The sequence below is a fragment of the Macaca nemestrina genome, chromosome 1, assembly GCF_043159975.1.
Source record: "Macaca nemestrina isolate mMacNem1 chromosome 1, mMacNem.hap1, whole genome shotgun sequence".
NCBI classification, from domain to species: domain Eukaryota; kingdom Metazoa; phylum Chordata; class Mammalia; order Primates; family Cercopithecidae; genus Macaca; species Macaca nemestrina.
Window position 1 is genome coordinate 11,741,413 of NC_092125.1, and position 26,405 is coordinate 11,767,817.

Genomic DNA, 26,405 nt, shown 5'->3' on the forward strand with positions numbered 1-26,405 from the left:
CACCATTCTGATCTTTTGATTTTTGCTTTGTTTTGTTTTGTTTTGCTTTTTGAGACAGATTCTCACTCTTGTCATCCAAGCTGGAGTGAGGTGGCAAAATCATAGCTCACTGCAGCCTCGACTTCCTGGGCTCAAGTGATCCTCCCGCCTCAGCCTCTTCAGTAGCTGGGATTACTGGCACACATGCCACTGCATCCAGCTAATTTTTAAACTTTCTGTAGAGACAGGGTCTCGCTACGTTGCCCAGAATGGTCTCCAACTCCTGGCCTCAAGTGATCCCACTGCCTTGGCCTCCCAAATTATGAGATTACAGAAATGAGTCACTTTGCCCGGCCCCATTCTTTAATTCTATGAATTTAATCATTCTAGATACTTCTTATAAGTGGAATCATGCAATATTCATCTGTTTTATTAGAATCATCCTATCCCCAGAGGCTTCATGCTTCAATGTCTTTAAATTCTTGAACTCAAAATTTCACAAAAGATTAAAAAAATCTGAGACTTACAGAAAAATTTAGATTTAAAGAAATTCCAAGAAATTACCTTCACTTTAAAAATTGACACAACAAATACTGATTCCCTGCTTGGTGTCAAGCATTGTTCTAGGTGCTGGAGATACAGAGCAAATGAAACAACATCCCTCTTGGAGTTTATATTCAAAGTTTGGAAACACTAAGTAACAGGCCCTACGTAGCACAGAAAAGTGAGGGGCTAATTGGACTAAAATCTAGAAACATTTTTCAAAATACTGAGATTAACAAGTAGATGCTGCTAAGCCTGAAAAAACCAAAACCCATTAAACAAACAAACAAACAGAACAGAACACTTCAGAACGTACTGAAGAATCTAAGAAGATAATGCACTGAAACTTCTTGGAGAGCTTGGAGCGCTGTCCCTGCATTTGGGGATCTTGTACACTGGAGTTTGAGGACTCCTACGCAGGGACTTGCAAGGGTGAGGGACAACGAGACTTATCAAGCTGAAAATTTTAAAGGATGTGTCTTGTTTATAAGATACATTTCTGAGACTTCCTGAAGAACAAGATCGGAACTATCCAGATGCACAAACATTAGAACAACACCTGATGTGTGCATGTCTAAAGCCCATTTCCTTATTTTTCACCTCTTGACTGCCTTTTCTCAATGTTTTATGGCATTTAGGGAGATCTGCCTCCCTGAGACACTGGGAAAATGGTCTGGATGTGCAAAAATAATGGCTAATGGCTGTATCCTTTCCAAGTCTTCGAACATTCATTTTGGTCACACTCAAAGAGCAGCAATCTATCCTTGTTGGTTTCATACTTTGAATCTTCAGAACATGAGTATTCATAGGAAAGTTTGCCAAAGAGCCATTTCTCAGACATCTTTAGAAAATCATTCTGTCTTGTAAGCATCCCACAGATTAATCATGTGGATGTCAGAAAAGATGTATGAAAGCATGCCACAGCGATGCTTTTCCAACTATGAGTATCGCTGTTTCTAAGATCCTGAGGTATTCCAAACAGCAGGCTCATAAATCTACCTTTGTCATTCTCCACCTAAAACACATGAAAAATGCAAAATTGTTATAGATTCTCATTCCTACCTTCTTGGTTTTCTCTCCATGAAAAATAGACACACTGAAGAAAAAATACAAAGACAGTGGCTTATTTCACATATAACCCCAGGAGAGAATCTATGGTCTACCTATTTGGAATAATGGGAAGGAGGCTTAACAAATTTGGAGTTAATATTTGAACCAAAGGTTTTGATAGCCAAATAAAGAATGAAAGGTAGATACACATGTCTTATAGGACTCCAATTATTGCTGCAGATCTGAGACTTTTCCAGACAAACTGAAGTATATATTTAGGTATATATGGCTATCTTATGATTACAATGAATTCAATAAAAAATATTGGCAGAAGATGGTTCTGAAGTCTTTTGCATGTCAAAATTCAACATAAAGTTGTATTTGTTACCCTTTTCCGGTCATGAAATCGATGCTCACTATAACACAAAAAGAAAATCATAGGAACTCAAAAACATTAAAAAATACTCTCATAACTCTATCCATTGGAAACACCCCAACTCCCACTAAAATTACCATGTAGATTATGGGAAGACAGTCTCTTCATTTGTACTAATATATAAATGTTGTTGGTTTTTTTTACTCAACTGTAATTAATACATTCAGTTTTTACTTTTACTGCCAATTATCTGGCATTAGAGATATATGTTAACTACTTTTTTCAATTATAAAAGTAATGCATGTTAATAGATTCAGAATAATGAAAAATAAAAGATCAAGATCTCTCTCCCAAGTTGCAGCCCCCTAACTAGACAGAATCAGCAATATCAAAGGTGAAAGGAAGGGACAGACCAGACCAAGAACTCAAAGAATGCAATACAGAGAGCTTAGAGACAGACCAGCAACATCTGGTTGCTGGTGAAAGGAAAAGACAGACCAGATCCTTCTTCTTAAAAGAAGGATATAAACCAGGTCAGAGAGTCTCTGAAAGTTCCTGAGAAGTGTGTGAGAGCTCCCTGAGGTCTGAGTAAAGACTGGAAAGGAGAAGGAGCGGAGGTAAAGAGATTAACCACAAATTTTACCATATGTGAATATCATTGATATCTGAAGTATTTAGCTGTATACCAGATGGTAAAGATGCAGATGTGTGATGCTGTGTTCAAAAATGGGTAGAATAATAGAATATAAAATCTGCAGTCTGAGAATAGTGATAAAGTAAACTTCGTTACCGCCATTTTCCAATGAGGAAAACAAGAACCAGTACACACCTACAATCATCATGATTCTATGCGCTCTATTGGCTAATCCATAACATTCTATGCTATATCCAACAAGTAAAGTTTCTTTTCTAGGACATCTTTGAAAAGCAAAACAACAACAATAAGAATGGAGCAAGAGGTTGGAGACAAAAGCTTTACTATGTTAACAAGGGAAAGGATGATAATAAGTATCCAAAAGAAATGGGAATAATGATAATAGGAACAACAATATGTGATGCTGAGCATTTTCTATACATTATAACATTTAAGCCACCCAACAACCTTATGAGAGGAATGATTATTGCCATTTTACAGGTAATATTTATAGTAACAATAGGTGCCACTTGCTATATGCCTGAATGAAAGGTCAGGTGTTTATATTTCAAGAAAGGAACCTAATGAAAGAGGAGCAGGAGGTCCACTGGTTTTTAATACACTAAATTGATAGCCAAATCCACCCTGCTACAGAAGTCAATGGAAATCTCTGTAATGTATTTATTAAATAATTCAAACAAATATTTATTGACTGCCTACTCTGTTCAACCATAGTGCCAGGTAGTGAATAAAAGCATTCTGATTAGAATTCAGTTCATAAAACCCTTTGAATAAGTATACGAGTCAACATTTGGGGTGGAAACTTCAGCTTCCTGGGCAGCATCCTCTATAACATTCATTCCCTGTACAACAGATGGACAGTCCAAGGACTTGACCCAGTTTCAAGAGTGGGTCCCTGATCAGTCAAGACCAGTGTTAAAATTTCTCTACTCTTGCCAGAGTGACCAGTTCAGGAATGGCCAGACACAATTTGGGCTAATGACATGCAAGGAGCACTGTATTTGGGGATTTTAGGAAATAGCACACTCTTTCTCAGGGTGTAACTTCTGCAACAAGCCCTTTTTCACTTTTCTCATGTCAGAAAGAAAGTACGCAGTACTAGCAGCTGATAGCAGACAGTTGAGGCCATCAAGAAAAGCCAGCACTGGAAGATGACGACCCCATGGAAGGCAGAGTGGAGACCTAAAGAAGCTTGTTCTGGAGATCAGATGGAGCCATTGTGTCAAACCCACTGGTAGACTGCGAGCTATGCGAGCCCCCAAATCCCCTCTGTTGTTGAAGCCAGTTTGCGTTTGGGTATTCTGTTATTTCCAACTGAACACATCCCGATAGAAACATCACTCCGCCTATAAGAGTTCCTTTCTCTTTCTATTTAAATAGGTAAGCCATTTTAAAATCACATCTCTAGCCACGTTCCAGTAAAAGCCAACCTCAAAACTAATTAGGAGCAGGAACTGTGTTCATACCCACCAAGTCCCCAACATTTTGTAAAGTCTATTAATGTTACTTTTGTAGGTTCTAAAATCATCAAATTTAATCCCCAAATAACTCTGTGGAGGTAAAGGGAGGACTGGCTTGAGAAATAAGTAGCTCAGAAGGATAAAGCTGAAGTGCTAACTTTTTGGCAATGGACTTTTTCTATGGTTATATCAAAAAATAGCATTCTTTCTATTCATTTTGTTACTCATGGATACAATACCTGTTGAAGGAACCAATTAACAGAGGCTATAAGAAGAGTTGATATGAAAAGTAAAGTAAGATGCTTATTTTCTAGATTTACCTACAAAAACAATGTTCTTTCTGCACATAACACTTTCTACCCTCAAACATACATACATAAAATTTTCTTTTTTAAATTAGAGATGGTTGCCCAGGCTGGCCTCAAACTTCTGGCCTCAAGCAATCCTACCAGTTCAGCCCCCCGCATAGCTGGGACTACACACGTGAGCCACTACATCCAGCTAGTTTTTATTATTATTTAGAGGGTTTTCCTACGCTGCCCAGGCTAGGTGATGCAACTATTTACTTAAGCGTCGAGTTTATCCAAGAAATTAATCTTATACCAAGTGAAGAAGGTAGTCTGTGGTGTTAAAAACACCACTACACTTTAGTCTCTGCTATATTATGAAATTTAGTGCTATAACTTCTGCATTTGCAAAGAAAGGCAGTCATTAGAATTTTGGCCTCACAAAATCTTTATCTCGATGATTACTGTGGGTAAAATAATGAATCCAAATTCCTATAAAGCCTCAATATTCCTGGTCCTGTTCTCAGAAATGGCAGCCACATGTTACGTTTTAGTCTGAAAGTACCAAACTGCAAGTGTTTAATTTTAATGGCATATCAAATAGCCCACCTAATGAAAACATATTAACAATTCTAATAGGCACAAGAGTTTTATTTGCTGGGTTGTATTATGACTCTATAAATTTTAATGACATTTAATTAGATTGCAAAGAACTTTCAAATATTTTGACTATCCTTCATTCTTTCCATTAAAAATGCATTATCTTTTTTTCTTTTTTTTGTAACTTTTTTTTGCATTATCTCCTTTCTATACTTAGGTATACTTTCCTATTTTATCAGAACTTAAGTCATTTAATGAATACACATTTATTGAGTATCTTCTACGTGCCAGACATTCAGTTAAATAACAGAGATACAAAAACCAGGAAGGTGCTATTCTTGCCTTAGAAATCAATCACACTTATAACTAAATAAGAAATGTGAAAACTGCTATAAAATACAGGTAAAACTTAGTGGCAAGAAACCAGAGAAGGAAGATTTAATTATACTTAAGAGTTGGGAGAAACATCAAGAGTAACTTTATTTTTGTTTTTGTTTGGGATGGAGTCTCATTCTGTCACCCAGGCTGGAGCGCAGTGGCACAATCTCGGCTCACTGCAACCTCCACTTCCTGGATTCAAATGGTTCTCCTTCCTCAGCCTCCTGAGTAGCTGGGATTACAGGCTCCCGCCACCACTCCCGGCTAATTTTTTGTTTGTTTGTTTGTTTGTTTGTTTAGTAGAGACAGGATTTCACCATATTGGTCAGGCTGGTCTCGAACTCCTGACCTCAGGTAATCTGCCTGCCTCAGCCTCCCAAAGTGATGGGATTACAGGTGTGAGCCACCATGCCCGGTCATCAAGAGTAACTTTAAAAGACAGTGACACGTGAACTGGGTCTTGAAGGATATACAACAATTCTGAAAAAGGTGAGAGAATGTCCCAGAGGTGTGATCTGTATGGAAAGTTCCAGAAACTGTGATGTGGCTCAAGTAAGGGGGTAGGGATAAGGGGGCTGGGAAAATAGAAGGCTGGCAGAGTTAACTGAGGCCTCATATACCAGGGGCAACCAGGTGAACTTTATCTTCTAGAATGTTATAGAAATGTGAACGCTGTCTAAACAGGGAAGTGACGTAACAGTTGCGACATACAGGATGAATCTGAGATTTTGGAGGTGAGGGTTAGGGTGGAGAAAGAGACCATTCCCCATGGTCTCTGTTTTTGCACGTCTTGCAAACAAGTCATTGGAAAACTTTGTTTCAGGAAATCTTTTCCAGGATGTTTGCAGCAAGAGGCCCTGTGAGAGGGAGACGTCTCCACCCACAGCAAAGACCCAGGCACGCTTTCTTTCTAGTGTAACTAACTCACGCTCCCTGAACTCAGGATTCCTTTTCTGTAACTCAACCAGCTGCATGTGTAGGTGTCATCTGCCCCTTCACATTGTCCTCTGAGAACTGGGGCTCAGAGAATTGACACTACAGCCAATCTCTACAGCTACAGCCATTTCTTTGACTACTAAACTGTCCCTCTTTACCCTAACTGCAGGCTAACTTACTAGCTTGCAAATAGGGTAAAAATCGCAGACCCTTTAGTTTTTGACAAGAGACAAGTAGAAGCTACAGGAGGTCAAAAATAATGAGGACTTGTGTTTGCAGAGAGCCCACAGGAATGCAGAGCAAACCACAGCAACTGTCACTTAATCAATGTCAGGCGTACTTAGAACTTGCCAAATGGAGATCTTCTAAAGAATAGAGAGAAGACTGGAGCAGATCACTGATAAGATGGGAATGGAAGGAATTAAGAGGGACCCTTGTGGAACTAACTCCAAAACCAAAAAGAAATTTTTAATACATATCCATATAAAGGCCCCTTATCTGCAAAGACTGCACCCTGAATGACTTTCACCTCCTTTAACCAAAGGCAAATCTACTTCTCTAGCTACCTTTCTCACTCAGAGATGGATTTTAATACTAAGCACCATTTGATTTAGCCCAGTAAATTAAAATTTAAGTCTCAATTAGGAGGCATGTTATAAAATTGTTGTAGCTATTATGTGATTTTTGTGTGTTTTTTTTTTTTTGTAGAGATGGGGTCTTGCTATGTTGTCCAGGCTTGTCTGAAACTCCTGGCCTCAAACGATCCTCCCACCTCAGCCTCCCAAATTGTTGGAATTACAGGCATGAGCCACCACACATAGCCCATTTATGGACATTTTAAATAGACATAACTCCATTGTCGTGAACCCAATCATGCTTCTTACCCAGCAACTCATACAGAGAATTCAGAATGGATTTCCAAGACTCCCCTGCTTCTCGCCCAGCAACATCAGCAAAGTGTGCTGCACTGCTGTAGACGTGCAATCGGTCTATGCACTCGAGCACGAGGTTGATCATTCCCTGGAAGGTTAAAAAAAAAGACATCTAAAACTGTCATTCTGCTTACAGACTAAAGATGCTAAGCTGATTTAAAAATAGAAGTCTGGCTGAAGGTTCACCTACTAATCATAAAGAAAATTGTGATCATTCAAAGGACAGGAAGACACACATTTACATGTGAAATGAAATGTTCTTCAGATAATTCAAGTGGATTTTAAATTCTGAATGTCATCATCAAACAGTGGAAGAACAACCTACAAACATGTACTTCATACTTATGGCATTCTATTGTTAAGTGACCGTAAGAGCAGATCCTTATTCTTAGATAGGCATTATTATTATTATTATTATTAAATTAAAGACATAGTAAATCAGGTAAAGCTCATGAAAAGGTATTTTTAAAGCAAATCAAAAATGCTATAATGCATTTTTGCATTATAATGAACTTTGTAAGATACAGCCTGAGATTGAAATTATGCTTTATTATTATTGGTAGATCAAGGTTGTAAAAAGTGTGGCAAACCACATAAAGAGCTATAAACCACTGTCTAATCCAACTAATTTATTTCACACAGAATTTAAGAGATACCATGGACCTAAGTACATTTCCAAGTCGCCATCCAGATTGTCTTATATGAGAAGTTGGGAAAAAAACTAAATTAATATTTTAATTTTTACAACCCAATATTTAATTTTACTTCTTCCAGATATTAAATAAATGCAGCATTGTAAAAGAGTCTAACAATTTGGCATATGTGAAAGCTCCCAATAAACTTGTCCATGTTATTATTGGTTTATGTTGATACTTTTTTGCTTTCATGCCATTGAGGTCTCCAGATAGGTCATTTCTTTTGAATACCCAGTGGGAATGTCCTCAAAAAGTTATGTCAGTTTCAAGAGTTTCTGATGAGATATTAGAAAACAGCTTTAAAAGTAGACAGGGATTATGAGAACCTAGTAATAACACTTTTTGATTTTGTTTTTTAGTTTTATTTCTCTCTGTCACAACTTTTATTTTAGGCTTTGGGGGTTACATGTGCAGGTTTGTTACGTGGGTACATTGTGTGTCACAGGTTTGATGTATAAACAATTTCATCACCCAGGTAATGAGCACAGTACCTGACATGTAGTTTGTCGACCCTTGCCCTCCTCCCACTCTCCTCCCTCAAGTAGGCCCTGGTATTTATTGTTCCCCTCTTTGTGTCCATGTGTACTCAATGAATAACCCGTTTTGTTACTTTTACAAAGCTAAGTATTTATTCCGAAAAAAATCATTATTCTCCATACAAGATGCATTGAAAAGAATGGGAATCCAGCTGAACTAGCCTGATTTATCCCACCAACCCTGGTAGTCTCCACTGAAGCTTCTGACTATATTAGAACATTAGATATATCATTTGGTCCTTCTTTTATTGTTTATAAAATATGACACTTGAGTTCTTTTTAGCAGTGAAACTTTTGGTGTAAGACAATCATACATGGAAATGTAATAGATGCAAACGGGAAGGGTAGGGTTGCTATGTCCAAGTAGGGTCCCTGGAGCTCAGCCTACTCCGGTAGCCCTCTCTTGACAGCTTCCATCCCCAACACAACGCTTCCTATACATCCCGGGCTATTTCCCAGGAGCACCCGAGAACCTGCTGAATAGTCTGAAAACCCTGATGCTTTCTAAAGCCTGTGTTCTTATAGACACTTTAAGATTCTTAACTGATATAACCCACATGAAGAGAACTTGCAAAAGACCAGGGTGAGGACTGAGCAGAGGGTAAATGTCTCTTGCCAGGAGAATGAAAAGATTCATGTTTTTAAATAATACTCATGGATAGTATAAATAAATAAAAACCATGTCTAGATTTCTCTAAGGCCTGTTTCTCCTGTTCAGTAGTATACTCTCTCCTCTATATTGCAAAATGCAAAGATGGTCACATAGATGGAGAATTTTCCCAACCAAGAAGCTGTTTTTACAAGAGAACAACAGAAGAGAAGTGAGTGTGGACAGAAACGCACCTCTTCCTGGAAGAGATTTTGCCGATTCTTCAGGGCTCGTAGTCTGTTCTGTTTGTCTTCATGTTCTAAATGCTCATCAGGCGGGTGAAAGTAGCCAATGAGATCCTGCAGACTTAGGCTCACGGATTCTATCGGCAAATCGACGGTGGTAGCCTTCGCTTTCTTGCTGAGCGCATCGAGGCCCCTAAAATAAACCATAAACATTTCTCTATTGTCGGTGATTCACAACTGTATCATTTTTCCATTTGTGGATGATTTCAGAGATTAATCTCTCTCCCTACATCACTGTAAAAGGGACATGTCAGAAAGGTCCTCCTGCTCCTCAAGCAGCGATAAGGAATTCTAATTCAAGTCAGAAACTGTGTAATGTTATAAAAACCAGTATCCACGGCCAGTCGTCTAGAGAATAACCTTATAGGCCACAGGAACAGTGCCTACAAAACCAATAGTCGAAATGTTCAGAAACCAGTTGATTTTCACTGGAAAGCTACACACTTTAAAGATTCAGGCTGCATCTTCCCAGATTCATAATTCTGACGTTTCCTTGTGGTTTGTTTTTGAAAAGGAATGCCTAAGTTTTCATGGACCCTAGCTTGCCATTCTGTTTAATTCCTGTGAGTTCAAAAATATATTCTAATGATGTTAATTTAGAAAATTTGCTTATTAATCAGTAAATACATATTAAAATGCTTTTCTATTATCTGAAAGAAATGCATTTAAAAATTATATTAACAAAAACATCATGAAGTATTTTCTAACCTGGGAAGAAAGGTACATTACTGGCATGTAAATGTGTTAATTTGTTGAGCTTACTGAGATTCTCAGTTTTTAAACTCATAGCCTTGAATGTATCTGAAAAGAACTTTAAAACATGATGTCTACAAATCAAAAGTATTTCGAAATAAAACGATTTTAAAAAGCACAATGCATACAATAAAAGAATGCAACAGTACCTCTACTGTAGTTGATACCATAATATTCTATAGCCATGACAAGTTGTTAATGCATAGAAATATTACACTTCCATTCCTGCTCTCTGTCTCAGCAAAACCGTATGCTAACATTTTATCCCAAGCAAATGTTTCTAATTTTCTGACTATGCTGGAACTTACATTATAAAACAATAAAATACTCATGAATGAGAATTAGCTTTGAACTTTATAGTTTTAAAACATTATTTAAAATGTGTCATCACTTCCACAAAGATTGCTAATGATTTTGGAATATTTGATTTCAGCCTTATCAAACAGTAGAAATCGTAAAACCGTACAACTATTTTAAAGTTTTTGCCTGAAGTTCTATATCAGTTATATCAACTGATCTTGGAGGTAGAATTCATCTACCCCCAAGTTTTATCGCCTCTATAAGTTTTTCTGTACCCAAAAAGCAAGAGTGACTTTTCAGTAGAAAATTATTTTTCCTCTTTAACAAGAAAATTTCACATGTAATGAAGTATTTTTCTAAACATTTTACCCCATTAACTCCAATTAAACATAAATAAATGTATAACAAATTCAAACTCAACTCTTAATAAGTGAATACAATTCAAAAATGATTCAGTATCCACATTTTCAAATTTAAGTGAAAACAACAGTAAATGTCAGTCTTTAGGTTATTATATTGAAATAAACATATCTACCATGAGGAACGTAACTATTCAATTACTTTGTAAGAGAAGTCTCTTGTCAGAAGAAATATTGTCCAAACTTCTACAATTATTAATTATGTTATGTTTTAGGGCTTTCATCTAATAAAGAGATGAATATCATCTTAATTTATCGTGAACAAAAAAAATAATCAGGGAAAAAAAAAATCATCCAGAAATCCAAAAGTAGTAGAATCACCCTATGCCAGAGTAAAAATGAAAGCTATTAACCCTATGGCTACATTTTGTAATTTAAAGATTAAACTATATTATTACCTAACAAATACAGGTTCCTCCCCTCTCTCATTTACTTCAAGAATATGTTTATGAATATATCCAGAAGAAAAATGAAAACATATATAGTATATATAAAATATATGATGTTATATATATTTATTGTATATATTTGTTATACATTATATATAGTATATACTATTAGTATATACTAATATATATGGTATATACTATATATATACTAATACTATATATATACTATTAGTAGTATATACCATATATACTATATATATACTAATACTATATATATACTACTAATAGTATATATATAGTATTAGTATATATATAGTATATACCATATATACTATAGTATATACTATATATATATAGTATATATATAGTATATACTAATATATATATACACTTATATATATAGTATAGCATATACTATTGTTATACTATTAGGTAGTATAGTATATAATACACATACTAATATATACTATTAATTATATATACTATCATATAGAATAGTATATATAATATATACTATACTATACATTATAATATACTATATAATATATCCATTATAATGTATAATTACATATAATATATATGTTTATACACTTCCATGTATACACACACATTATGTATTACTTAAATGCTCATGGTATTACTATTAGAAATATACAACACACATTTTATATATTTTATATATATATTTTATATACATATATATTCTATATACATATATATATATTTTTTCCCCACCCCAGGCCAAAATAATAGAGCCCCCTCCCCTGCAGACAACACAAACGCGCACACACATACACCATATACACACACACACTCAGTACTACCACCACCACAAAAGACAAAACAGAAGGGTCTCAGAACATAAACCACATAAGAAAAACACAAATGATTAAATAATATTGACTTTCTTTCTAAAAGGTAAAAATTTTAAAACTAGCATCTTAATACAAATTAAGTAAATTGGCATTAATAAAATTAATAGTAAAAAATAACTGAAAAATACTTGGGTGAAAATATTGTAAAAATACTGAGATTTTAAAGACTTGGTACTTTCACGAATGTGATAAAATGAATAAAATTTTTATTTAAAAGCATATGCTCTTTAAAATGCTCAGTAATCATGTAAAACTTTTCAAAGCTTCTGAACATATTAAAAAATCACAGAAATTCAGGACTTCTAATTGTTTTTTTTTTAGACAGAGTTTCACCCTGTCACCCAGGCTAGAGTGCAGTGGTACAATCTCGGCTCACTGCAACTTCTGCCTCCTGGGTTCAGGGTTTAAGCGATTCTCAAGCCTCAGCCTCCAGAATAGCTGGGATTACAGGTGCATGCCCACCACATCCAGCTAATTTTTGTATTTTTGGTAGAGATGGGGTTTCGTCCCTGTTGGCCAGGCTGCTTTCAAATTCGTGACCTCAAGTGACGTGCTGGCCTCAGCTTCCCAAAGTGCTGCGATTACAGGTGTGAGCCACCACACCCAGCCCAATTTGCTACTTTGTAAGCCTTATCATTTTACTGGTTGCGTAGCATTCTGTTGTATAGAATGTAGAATACAATACAGTTTACTCTCTGTTGATAAACTCCTGGCCTCAAGTGATCCACCCACCTTGGCCTCCCAAAGTGCTAGGATTATAGGTGTGAGTAGTCACCGCTGTGCCCAGCCTAAATTTGGGACTTATAATAGGTAATACTCATGTGCATTTAAGTAAAACTTGTAAAGTAAAAAAGTAAATATATATATATGCAATATAAACATGATTACTGGATATATATATGCAATATAAACATATATATGCAATATAAACATGATTACTGGAGTTAAATAATATAACTAAAGGGTAAATATAGAAAAGAAACAAGGAGAATAAACCAAAGCTTAATTAAAATTTAATTGTTGAAAAAGCTAATACATGATTAAGGTCAGTTAAGCATAAGAGAAACAAAGGTTCGCTGTGTTTATCCATGGCACTTCTCAGGTGATCACAAGGGAGAGATTGTTAAAAGCACATGTTAGATAACCCAGAAAAATATGGTAAATTTGTGATGGGATTGTAAAGAGGAGGATAGCTAAAAGAGAAAAAAATCAATGCAGAATCAGCAAAGAGGTTCTAGACTACATTTCCCAAGGGGAACAAGGAATCTCATCAGGAAATAAGCACTGCACATGTCACCTAGATGTGAGTGACATTTGGCCAAGATAAAGTGACAGGACAGGATTTACCTTCCCTCTGAAGTAACCCAAAAAACAAAGTATAATGGGGGGTGGGGGTGGCGACCAAAAAAACATGAAAACTTTCAAGACACTGGATAGCAATGAATAAAGCACAGGAATTCCTGAGGAATGAGAAACAAATCAGATGGGTCCTACAGCTGCCTCAGTTTACTGCCTAGGAGAATTTCCAGGCCGTGGAGCAGGAAGGGAACCCAGGTGTGGCCTGACAGTCTCCATGAGTCGAAGAGACACTGCTGGGCGTCCAGGGAGACCAAGGTTGCTAGAATCCACAGGACAGAGAGAGGAGAGGGCTCACAGGAGGGAACCCTGGAGACCTACAGAAGGTCTCCCTCAAATATTCAGCAGAACACTGATGAAAACATCATGAGAAAACTACTCAAGGCAGGGAACAGAATCACCTGAAAGGATTACAGGGAACAACAACTGGCCCTCACACCGAACCTGAAAGAGCACCTGTCCCCAGCAGCCAGACTGGAAAACTTTGCAACTCATGGGGCACTGGATAGAGTATTCGAGGGTCTTGTCTCAATAGTGGGGAATAATTTGCCCTAGACTAAACACTGCTCTTCCCTCCCAGAAAACTCTAAAGGCAAGATCCAAACAAATCAAACCCTTTCTAGGTAACTTAACAGCATCCCAGGAAAAAGCTCAAGAATATTTACAGGAATATAAAAATAGCCAGCATCTAACAAATTCACAATGTCTGGTAACTAAACAAAAATAAGCAGGCATATAAAGAACTATAAAATACAATCATCAATACGGAGTAAAATTAATCAACCAAAAGAAAAATAATTGTCAATCTAGAATGCTGTACACAGCAAAAATATCACTTAAAATGAAGGCAAAGAACACATTTTCAGTTGCACAAAACCGAAAGAGTCTATCTCCAGGAGACTTGCACGATAAGAAATGTTAAGTCCTTCGGCCGGCGCGGTGGCTTACGCCTGTAATCCTAGCACTTTGGGAGGCCAAGGCGGGCGGATCACGAGGTCAGGAGATCGAAACCATCCTGGCTAACATGGTGAAACCCCGTCTCTCCTAAAAACACAAAAAATTAGCCAGGCATTGTTGTGGGTGCCTGTAGTCCCAGCTACTTGGGAGGCTGAGGCAGGAAAATCGCTTGAACCTGGGAGGTGGAGGTTGCAGTGAGCCGAGATTGTGCCACTGCACTCCAGCCTGGGCGACAGAGACTCTGTCTCAAAAAAAAAAAAAAAAAAAAATCCTTCAGGCAGAAGAAAACAATACCTGAAGGAAATACAGATCCACACACACAAAAAAAGAGCACTAGAAATTATAACTATGTGTGCAAATAGAGATGTTTTTGTTATTTAAAACTCTTTAAAAACGAATTGACTGTTTAAATAAAAATACAGTGTGGAATTAATAACATCTATAAATGTAAAATGTATGACAAACTGCGAAAACTGAGAAGGAAGTATAATATTATAATGTTCTTACACTATTCATAGAGTGACAAAATATCAATTAAAGGTAGACTGTGACAAATTAAAGATATATACTATAAACCATAAGTAACCACTAAAATACAAATAAAGTATTACAGCTTTAACCCGTAAGTAACCACTAAAATACAAATAAAGTATTACAGCTAATAAACCAATAAAAAGGAGGTAAGATGAAATAATAGAAAATACTCAACTAATCCAAAAGAAGGGGGAAATGGGACAATGACAAAGTAAATATATATATTATACAATATATAGAATATATATTATATATATAACACATATATATTACTATATATATGTATATAAATATATATATACACACACACACACGAAGTGTTTTTCTTGTGTGGCTTATTTTTTGTAACCCATATGCTCTCATTCTCCCGTGTAAGGGTGGTGATGGTAGTGGTGACAGTGGTGGTGATGGTGGCGTGTGTGCGTGTATCTCTTTTTTATCCTGCTACTAGGTGGGATGAATATAAAATAAATAGGAAGAAGACAGACTTAAGCCTACTACATCAATAATCATATCAATGTAAATGAATTAAACAATACAATTTAAAAACAGGTATTATCAAATGGGATAAAAAAGCAAGACCCAACTGCCTATTGCTTAAAAGAAATGCACTTTAAATGTAAAGATACAAACAGGTTAAAGATTATAGGATGCTAATAACAAAGGGCAGGGGAACTAGAGTGGTTATTTTCATCTTATACAAAGTACATGTCATAGCAAAGAATATTACCAGAGTTAAGGACGGTAATTTCATTATGATAAAGAGGTCAGTTCATCAAAAGAACAAAATCCTAAACATGTATGCACTTAATGACAGAGCTTCAAAATGCACAAAGAAAAGGTGACAAACAGCAAGGAGAAACAGAAATATCCACAATTACAATCAAACACTTTGCAATACCTTTCTCTCAGTAATTAATAGAAAAAAGAGACTGAAAAACGTAAGGAAATTGAAGATATAAGTAATACTAAATTGACACTTTTGAATGCTCTACCCAATAAGAGGAGAATGCATATTCTTTTCAAGTTCACATGAAACATTTACCAAAATAAAGTTTATTCTAAGCCATAAAACAAGTCTTAATAAACCTAAAAGCAATCAATCTCACAAAGTATATTCTCTGACCATAATGGCATTAAATTAGAAATTAGTAACAGAAAAATATTCAGGAAATTTCTGACTATTTGGAAGCTGAAAAAATCTATTGTTCAAAGAAGTCATCAAAGGGGAAACTGAAAGAAAACATATCAATGCTGGGCACGATGGCTCATGCCTGTAATCCCAGCACTTTGTGAGGCCGAGGTGGGTGGATCACTTGAGGTCAGGTGTTTGAGACCAGCCTGGGCAACATGGTGAAACCATGTCTCTACTAAAAATAAAAAAAATAGCCAGGAGTGGTGGTGCATGCCTGTAATCCTAGCTACTTGGGAAGCTGAGGCAGTAGAATTGCTTAAACCTGGAAGGCAGGTTGCAGTGAGCAGAGAGAGGGCCATTGCACTCCAGCCTGGACGACAGAATGAGAGTGAAGAGCAGAATGGTGAGGGGGAGGGGAAAGAAGAAAAAGAAAAAGAGAAAGAGAGAAAGGAAAGGAGAGAAAGGAGAGAAGGAAGGAAGGAAGGAAGGAAGGAAGGAAGGAAGGAAGGAAGGAAGGAAGGAAGGAAGGAAGGAAGGAAGGAAGGAAGGAAGGAAGGAAAAGAAAGAGAAAGAGGAAGGAAGGAAAGGGCAGGGCAAAAGAAGGAAAGGAAGGGGAGGGGATGGGAGGAAGGAATGAAGGGAGGGAGGAAGGGAGGGAGGAAAGAGGGGAGTGGAGGAGAGAGAGGAAGACAGAAAAGAAAAGAAAGAAAGGAAGAAAGAAAAATAAAAACATGTGAGGTGCCACTAAAAACAGAAAAGTGTAACACTAAATGCTTTTGTCAACAAAGGTCTCAATGGTATCAGCATTCATCTTACAAAGTTAGAAAAAAGAGAGCAGGGCAAGAAGAAAGAAAATAGAAAGAATCAGACTGGGAATCAGAAAATCTTTTCATAGTTAATAGGGGTTAATGTAACCATCCTATTTTATCATGATAGGTATAACAAATGAATTTCACTCAAATAGCCCAGACAGAAAATCATTTTCAAGATTTAATAAAGCAGCAAGTGTATAATTCAACATTTTTTTACCACAGAATCCAAATTTCTCATACTTGGTACTCTCTCTAATCAGAAAAGTAATTGTTAAAATTTAAAATTATTCTTCCAAAGAGCAGATGGGCTGAAGTAAATCACATTTAAGATGAATTTTGGTGTTTCAGCCACCATAAAAAAAGCCACTTATGGTATACTATCACTACATAATGTCTGTAACACTGAGATAGCAGCTTTCCCACAAAATAGTTTTCAAAACAAATAACCAGTTTTTGGTCTAGTATTAAATTAACTTACCAAATGGAATCTCTGTGGTGCCACTGAATACTCTACAGCAGTCAAATTGAATAAGAAAAAAAGTCCCTCATATTTGAAGAAGTCAGTGCTGACTAAATATAAAATTGACAATTTCAAAGATTTATGATTAATTTGCTCAATCCCTATCATAGGATTGATCAGCTCTAGTAAAGAAAAACTAGTGGGAAGAACAAGATACGAAAAGGCTAAGTTTGTTTCCAAAATAAGTTATAATTTCCAAATTGAACTTCTTGACTAATTTTATGCCGCATTAAAATGTAATAAATTTTTATTATAAGAAATAAATACTATATTAAACTACAAGAATATAAATAATATGAAAAGTAATACAAGTAACAAAAAATACAAAAATGTGGTACGTACCCCATTCGATTTAAGCTTTACTCCCTGACGAGGCTTGGAGTTGAGATGAGGCAGAGAAATGGACTAAACACTCAGGATGTGTGGCCAAATGCTGTGCATATTTTTTGGTTACATATGGCACGCACACATATACACACAGTGTGTGTAGTTTATAAAAGGGATGGTTTATAAAAGAAGTAGAAAATAATACAATCTTGAGTAGGGGAGATTTGTTTTATGCTGTAAAGTCAAAAAAATAATTTACCGACTCAACTACTACAAAAATCCTTTCAAATTCTTTTCCAAATCAATAAACTGGTGAAAAGGTTTGCAATTTATCATAACAGGAAATGAGTATCTCTAAACATAACAGAAGTTCAGAACAACTTAACAGAAATATTAACAAATAATAGGAATAAACACAAAAGAAAAAAGAAATGAAGAAAGATGATCAACAAGAAGTTTCCCCCATCAAATTAGCAAAGTTTAAAGAGACAAATGAAATCCCTCACAAGTCAGAGCATATGTTGGTATAATGTTACCAGAAAACATGTTGGTCACAAGTTTAATTTAGTCTGTAGATATGTAATTATTGCATTTATTAGGTGGAAAAACAGTTTTTATGAGGATTACTTTTTAAAAATACGTATCAAAACTCAGCATATATCTAGGCTTCACTGCCCTCATTGAAAAAGGAACTAGGCCAGGCACAGTGGCTCACGCCTGTAATCCCAGCACTTTGGGAGGCCGAAGTGAGCAGACCACGAGGTCAGGAGATCGAGTCCATCCTGGCCAACATAGTGAAACCCCATCTCTACTAAAAATACAAAAATTAGCCAGGTGTGGCAGTGAGCACCTATAATCCTAGTTATAGGTACTCGGGAGGCTGAGGCAGGAGAATCGCTTGAACCCAGGAGGCAGAGGTTGCAGTGAGCTGAGATCGTGCCACTGCACTCCAGCCTGGGTGACAGTACGAGATTCTGTCTCAAAAAAAAAAAAAAAAAGAAAGAAAGAAAGAAAGAAAGAAAAAGAAAAGAAAAAGGAACTACATAGGTCCAGTACAAGGAAGAGTAGTCATTAAATCATCCTAATCTATACCTATCAATTACAAATGACACATCTAATTTCCAAAACCATATTCTTTTTAAAAGTTTATTTAAAAGACATTAAATCATCTAATTAACACTTCCTAATGTTTCTGCTGACTTACCAAACAGTATGAGATTTCTTACCATCGTAGCATACTTTTAAATTGCCTATTTGCATATCCAATAAAGAAATGAAAATCAAGTATCAAACAACTACACCTACAAAAGAAAAAGTACCTTATAAATCTATTGAAAAGGAAGACTGTGCTCCGGATAACTCGTGCTGTGCGTGATTCTTCATGCTGGGATCTCGATAAACTTATGCCATCATCCATGTGGCCTTCATGGTGCATAATAGCCTGTAAGAAAGCAAAAACAAGGCCATTACTCCCAACATCTCTTTTCCAAACTACAGTCAGGGAGATGTGTACTCAAACAGCTGAGCCACAACAATAGATAGAATCAAAAGGCAGGTACAGGGGACTATGGAGCTGTTATGTTCAGATAAAATCACATGCACAGCTCCCTATACAAACTAGCCATTCCATTTATTCATTTAGTTATTATTTTATTTTTTGGAGATGGGGTCTTGCTATGTTGCCCAGGCTGGTCTTGAACTCCTGGGCTTTAGCGATCCTTCTCCCTCTGCCTCCTGAATAGCTAGAATTACAAGCCCCCATCACCAGGCGCAGCTCAGTTATCATTTTCAAGAACTACTCAAAAAATGCACCGAGTCAAGTAAAACAAATAGCAGAGCCTTTTCACAAATCTACATTGAATGACTGATCCTCAGCCTAAGCAAACTTGGTACAAAGCAGCAAAGGTAACCTTGCATTGGCACACCAGTCATACAGTAGCTCTGAACACAGACTAGTCAATAGTAAGTACTGAACAATGCTTATAAATTATCTAAATGATGAAGATGTATACATATATTTCTTTTCTTTTGATAGCTGTTTTTGTTTGCTTTCGAACTTTCTATGAAACTATGTTAGGAAAGAGAAATGCAAAACTCTTAAGAAAACAGTTCCATGATTTTCACAAGTGAACATTCCTGCATGACCAACACCCAGCTCAAGAAAGAAAACATTACAGTATCTTAAAATCCTCCTTAGTGCTCCCTTCCTATCCCTACCCTTCACAAGGTTCACCACCTTGCAGACTTTTGACAGCACAGATCAGTTGTGTACTATATATAAGTAGAACCATTTGTTCCCATCTGTGCTTATCTTCATGCAACATTTATAGCAAGATAATTTAATACACCTACCCAGGTGTACTGAACAAAATTTAGGAACTATAACTATAAATTATCTAGAAAGCAATGTTAAGAGGAAACTCCTTATATAAAAAAATCAGTGAGACCCAGATATATCTATATTCAAAGGCAATATCATAGCCTTAAGTGCCCTCATTAATACAAAAAAATAACTAAAATGAAGGAACTTGTTACTCATTTTCATATCCTAAAAAAAGAACAGGAAAGAAAGTTGAAAAGTAGAACTAATGAAGATTAAGTGAAATTAACAAACTAGAAGTCAAATAAAGTACTAGAAAAGATGAATAAACTCAAAGTTTGATTCTTTGCAATGATAAATAAAACGAAACTCTCACAAACCAGGCTAAAGATAAAACAGAAAGCAAAAACACAGAGAATGGGAAATTATAATAATACAATACTGTGTGCAACTCCATGGCAAAACCAAAAATCATCCAAATAAAACCAATAAACAAAACTGGTGTTCCAGGGGAACAGAATAGATTCTTACAAAATAAGACTAATCAAAAGGAAAAAGATAATTTAAGATCCAATATTTAAAAGACCTAGGACCAGATGGTTCCACAGGCGAGCTGTGATAAAGCTTCAAAAAACAGCTACCTTTCATGGCAGACTAGTCTAGGCCAAGGATTGGCAAACTACAGTACATCATCTGTTTCTATACAGCCCATGAACTAAGAATGGTGTTTACACTTTTAAATGGTTGGAAAAAAGACCAGAGTAGAATGGTGTTTCCTGACACATAAAAATTAATAAACACAAAAATTGTATGAAATTCCAAATTCAATGTCCATAAGGAGAAATTAACTTCCCCCATAAATATACATGTAATAATTCTGAATAAAATATTAATTAATTAAATCTAGTAGAATTTCAAAAGAATCATATACTATGGCCAAGGAAGGTTTACTCTGTGAATTTAAGAACTCTTTAATAATTGTAAGTCTGGTAACTTATTTTATCAACAAGTTAAAAGACACGACACGTGATTTTTATCTTCTTTATTAATACAATTCAGTAATCATTGCTATTTTTAAAAAGCTAAGTAAAATTGAAATAGCAGGAGGCTACTTAAACATAAAAACAATTTCAACTGTCCTCAGGATGCAAGTTACAACTTCGATAAAATAGCAGTGGAAATTCACAACAGGAAATATGCTGGGATAATAAACCAGCAGACCAGATGAAAGAACAGCAAGCTGAGATAAAAAGGTGAGCTGGGTGAGATAAGGACAAGGAAAAAAAAAAAAAAGCATGAAAACTAAAATTTTAAAGGCACAGAAAGGGCTTACAAACCGAACAGCACCAAAGAAAAAATGAGTACTTTGGAAGACACATTTGAGCAGCGAAGTGTAGAGAAAAGGTCAGGGAGAACACTGAGAGGAAAGACAGCTGTGTTCCTGAGAAAGAAACCAGCAGACTAAAACGGCACGAAAACAGGAACCAAAGATATGGTTGGAAAAGTAGATTCACATACCCAACTTGTTCCAAACATACATAAAAGTTTTCCAATAATTTAAGTGTATGTTTTAAACATTTAATTAAAATTAAACAAAACTAAAAATGGTGTTCATCTAGTTGTAGTTATATACAAATACAAAATTGCCACATGTGTCTAGCAGTTACTGATTTGGACAGCACAGCCTTATACCTAGCTTCGAGTTCATGGGAATTACCAAGAGCATAGGCAATGGGGAAAAAAAGTCAGACATACCTAGAACATGAGGTATTCTATAATTGGCATGGATTTTTTAAAAACTCGATGGCACAGGAAAAAAATAAGCTGAGAATCTGTTCTAGATAAGAGACTGAAAGGCATAAACATAAATAAGTGCATGAATTTTGATTGTATCCTGATTTTATTCAACTAGAAAAGGTATTATTGGGACAATAGAATAAATATGAATACAAACAGGATAGTCAATGATGTAATAGAACTACCATAATGGTATGTAACAGTACTGTGGATGTGTGAATGCATACACACACAGAGAGAGAAAAGAAAGGAGGAAACGAAAGCAAATCTGGCTAACTATAATTGTTGACTCTAATTCAAGAGTATGTGGATGTTCATTGGTTTAGTCTTTTAACTTTTTTTATATTTGACATTTTTATAAGTAAAATATTAAAAGAAAGAAGATAACATCTGCTAAATCTAGCAGAAGAACCATGACCAAACATCATTATCAAAAGAAAAATTTGCTTTAAAGCCAAATCTACCTCTTCTGTCACAATTTCGACATTAGCTGTTCACCTTGAGAATGCTAACCCAGCTCACCCTGGCTCATAATTCTGTAACGCTAATGCAGTTGAAGACCAAGTTAGCAGGTGCATGGGCAATCTCACCAACTCAATTATAACTCCACATCCTTGAAAATACATGTTTTCATTCAAGAAACATTTATTGAGCACCAACTCTGGTTTCAGCACTCTGCTAGATAGCGAAAATACATAAATCAAAGACTTAGTTCGAATCTCAGAGTTTAGTAATGAAGATAGAATAAGTCGCAATTACATATCTTTAACTCTTCCTTTCCTTTCTGACTCCCGCCCCCTCCTTAGATTGTGTTTAATTTCTGGCTTGTTGGTTTCTGGGGACCTCAAAAAGTAGCATAAGCAATTTGGGCTCAAACATGGAACAATATGGATAAATGTTACAGACCTTTTGCTGAGCAAAAGGAGGTATATACAAAAGAGTACATGCTATAGAATTTCATTTATATAAAATTCAACATCAGCTAAAAGAGAAAAATGATCACAAGATCATTTCCATGACAAAAAAAGATCACAAGAGTGGCCGGGCACGGTAGCTCATGCCTGTAATCCCAGCCCTCTGGGAGGCCAAGGCGGGCGGATCACAAGGTCAGGAGATCGAGACCATCTTGGCTAACACGGAGAAACCCTGTCTCTACTAAAAATACAAAAAATTAGCCGGGCGTGGTGGTGGGCACCTGTAGTCCCAGCTACTTGGGAGTCTGAGGCAGAACAATCGCTTGAACCCGGGAGGCAGAGGCTGCAGTGAGCCGAGATTCTGCCACTGCACTCCAGCCTGGCCACAGAGCGAGACTGTCAAAAAAAAAAAAAAAAAATCGCAGGAGTAGTTGTCCCTGGGGGAAAGGGAGCAGGAATAACCTAGAAAGGAATGCTGAGAAACTTCTTGGAATTAGACATGTTCCACATGGAGATAAGCTTGTGGGTTAAATTCTACAGCTGCTGAGCTCAGTGGCTCACGCCTGTAATCCCAGCACTTTGGGGGGCTGAGCTGGCGGATCACCTGAGGTCAGGAGTTTGAAACCAGCCTGGCCAATATGGTGAAACCCCATCTCTACTAAAAATAAAAAAGTTAGCTGGCCCCAGTGGTGGGCGCCTGTAATTCCAGCTACTCAGGAGGCTGAGACAGGGGAATTGCTTGAACCCAGGAGGCGGAGGTTGCAGTGAGCAGAGATCGTACCACTGCACTGCAGGTGACAGAGCAAAACTCTTGTGTCAAGGAAAAAAAAAAAACCCTCTACACCTAAATGTTTACATTTCGATGTGTATAAATATTACCCCTAAAAGTTGAAAATAAGTAACAGTAATAATCTAGTGAAACACAGCATAGGATTGGAGTTGTAATTGAAACAACAGTAAGAGAGCATTGAAAATGTTGAATGGTGAAGACTCAGGGGTTCATTACACTATTAGTTATTTTGCATAAATTTAAATTATCTATAATAAAAAGTTTTAAAACTGGCCATCTTCAATTGCAAGAAATAGAGAATGCTTCACAAATATTGAATACATACAAGTACACTTAAATGTATGGGCCTAGATCAAAGACCTAAAAACCAAGGTATCATCTTATTATAATGCTAATAAAGGTCTTGCAGAATTGTCTGAGGATCTCTATCCCAAGCTCTGAGGAAGGTTGTACCGGGATGCACTCAAGTCAAACTCTATCCCTGCAGCATTGGCCTTCACTTTCACTAAAATCAGCACTGGTCACTCTAAATAGATCACAAGAACAGTGATTTATTTAGTTACTGGAATGTGGGTGTAGATTTTGATTAATAAATCTCTTGAAAATAAAAAGGTCTGTATCACTAAAGCCTTCCTTTCCAAGGTCTCACGTTTCCAGAAACAATATGCGTTGTTATTTGGTTCTGTGCACTGTGCTGCATGTCATATGTAAAAACATAAACAATCTAGTATGATGTACTCCCTCAGGGGAGTTGCAAATTTGCAGGGGGGTGGGGGACAGGGGTGGTGAGAAAAAGAGAGATATGTAGCCTACTAAATAAAATAGCACAAGGAGTGTGTTTATAAAATGTAATGAGTTATAGATGAACAATATGAGAACTCAAAGGAAGGAGTAGCTGATAAGCTGATATGGTAAGGAAGAACTTCTAAAATGATAAATAAATTGCATCCCTGGATGATGGATAAGAGTCACGGAGACAAAAAAGGTTTGAAGGTATTCTAAACAGAAGAAACAGTCTGCAGAGGCACAGGTGTGTAAAAGCCATGGTAGTCTGATAGACTGCAAGGAATGTGTTGTTAAGTGACATGCTGGGGAAATTGAAGGCAATGTCTGGAAATCAGGAAGAGAGTAGGAGAACGGCGCAGGCCAGGAAGGGCATCATTATCACTTCCAAAAGGTGGGCCTCTTCTTGTAAGCAAGGGGATGTCAGTAACGGACTTTGTCACAGCATGGAGGACAAAGTGAACTGTACTAAATTAAAATCCAGAAGATGGCACTGTATATTTCTTCACTTCATATTTAAATACATGCATCCCATAATCCTATATATGAGTGATGTCACATCCAGCTATGTTCACCTTACAAAGCTAAAGAGTCTATTACAGTGGAATCTGCCCTTTCGCTTGCAAAATTATGAACTTTTGCAGGTGACTAAAAAGATCAGCCACTTTTTTTTGACTTGCGCTTGGGTATTTTATTCATAAAAAATGACTTCTATAAATTATGTTTTTTTCTATCATCTTACCTTACGTTGTATAGATCCCATTCTCACAGATTTCACATCCACAGACTGGTAAGTAAGCCATAGGCCCGTGTCCACATGTTGTATATAGCATACTGAGTCACCGTATTTTATTTCAGATGTTCCCATGCCGTCGACTTCTTTTCTCACCCCTACATCCAATTTTTCCTAAGGAGAGAGGGGGGAAAAAAGGTCAGTAAACATTTCAAAAATACTAGTGTATAGCAAAAGAATTTTGCCTTATTGTAAATATGTTCTTTAAAAAATTCAGCTCTCTGAAGTCCCCTGAAATAATGGCCAAATATTTCATTCTAACAGTTCAACCTCTAACATATGCTTGAATTATTCACATTGGTAGAACATTATGTTGGCCATAATGTAAAATTTTTAAGTTTTATGTTGCATAATGGCCAACTCCAAACCAGAGATCTTAAAATTAGTAATTTAAGCTAAATAACCTTCCTGGGTTTTTGTAGCTTTTTTTTTTCTTTATTGGTGATTAAGAGCATAAGTTTGGGGGACAGAGAGATTTAGTTTTGAGTCCAGCCTCTGCAACTCACTACCTCTAAGATGTTAGCAAGTTAATTAAATCTTTTAAGCCTCACTTTTTGCATCCACAAATAAAGCTAATAAGGTACCTCCCCATAGGATCAAAAGAAAAATAAGACAATACATGTAGATTTCAGAATAGTGTCCTTGCGATAAACACTTTAAATTTTTTTGACAATTTTGACAATAATAATGGTGACAATGATTGTTAACCTGTTAATTAAAATGATTATTTATTTTGAACTAATCAAAGCTAAAATTCAGTTTCTACTACTGCAATTTCCAACTTGGACTACAGAGGTATTCTCTCTTAAAGGGCTACTATGCCAAGCTTCCTCTCCTAGGAAGTGGCAATCCATCCTCTGACACCAACCAAATGTTTCTTTCACATCTCTGTATATGTCAGCACTTCCTCCTCCAACATGCTCTCTTTCCATTTTTCCTCCCATGCATAGCTGTGATCTTCAGGAACTCACTATGCCTTAAAGTCTCATACAGTCCCTAAAGCAACAATGAAAAAGCCAAAGGTACCTCCTTTTTTTTTTTTTTTTTTTTTTTTTTTTTTTTTTTTTTTGAGACGGAGTCTGGCTCTGTCGCCCAGGCTGGAGTGCAGTGGCCGGATCTCAGCTCACTGCAAGCTCCGCCTCCCGGGTTCCCGCCATTCTCATGCCTCAGCCTCCCGAGTAGCTGGGACTACAGGCGCCCGCCACCTCGCCCGGCTAATTTTTTTGTATTTTTAGTAGAGACGGGGTTTCACCGTGTTAGCCAGGATGGTCTCGATCTCCTGACCTCGTGATCCACCCGCCTCGGCCTCC

At 36.5% G+C, this 26,405-nt stretch overlaps 1 protein-coding gene across 21 annotated transcripts in view; it reads right to left on the minus strand.

Moving 5' to 3' along the window:
• Window positions 1-26,405, minus strand: part of LOC105474624 (ryanodine receptor 2) — a 786,480-nt gene that overhangs the window by 369,516 nt on the left and 390,559 nt on the right. For all 21 annotated transcript variants that reach the window (XM_071073921.1, XM_071073859.1, XM_071073912.1 and 18 more), the window contains 4 exons: window positions 25,045-25,209; window positions 19,018-19,139; window positions 9,271-9,454; window positions 7,149-7,284 (listed from right to left, as the gene is read on the minus strand). In XM_071073921.1, the coding sequence (XP_070930022.1) occupies window positions 7,149-7,284; window positions 9,271-9,454; window positions 19,018-19,139; window positions 25,045-25,209 (607 nt within the window). The remainder of the gene's footprint in view (window positions 1-7,148; window positions 7,285-9,270; window positions 9,455-19,017; window positions 19,140-25,044; window positions 25,210-26,405) is intronic.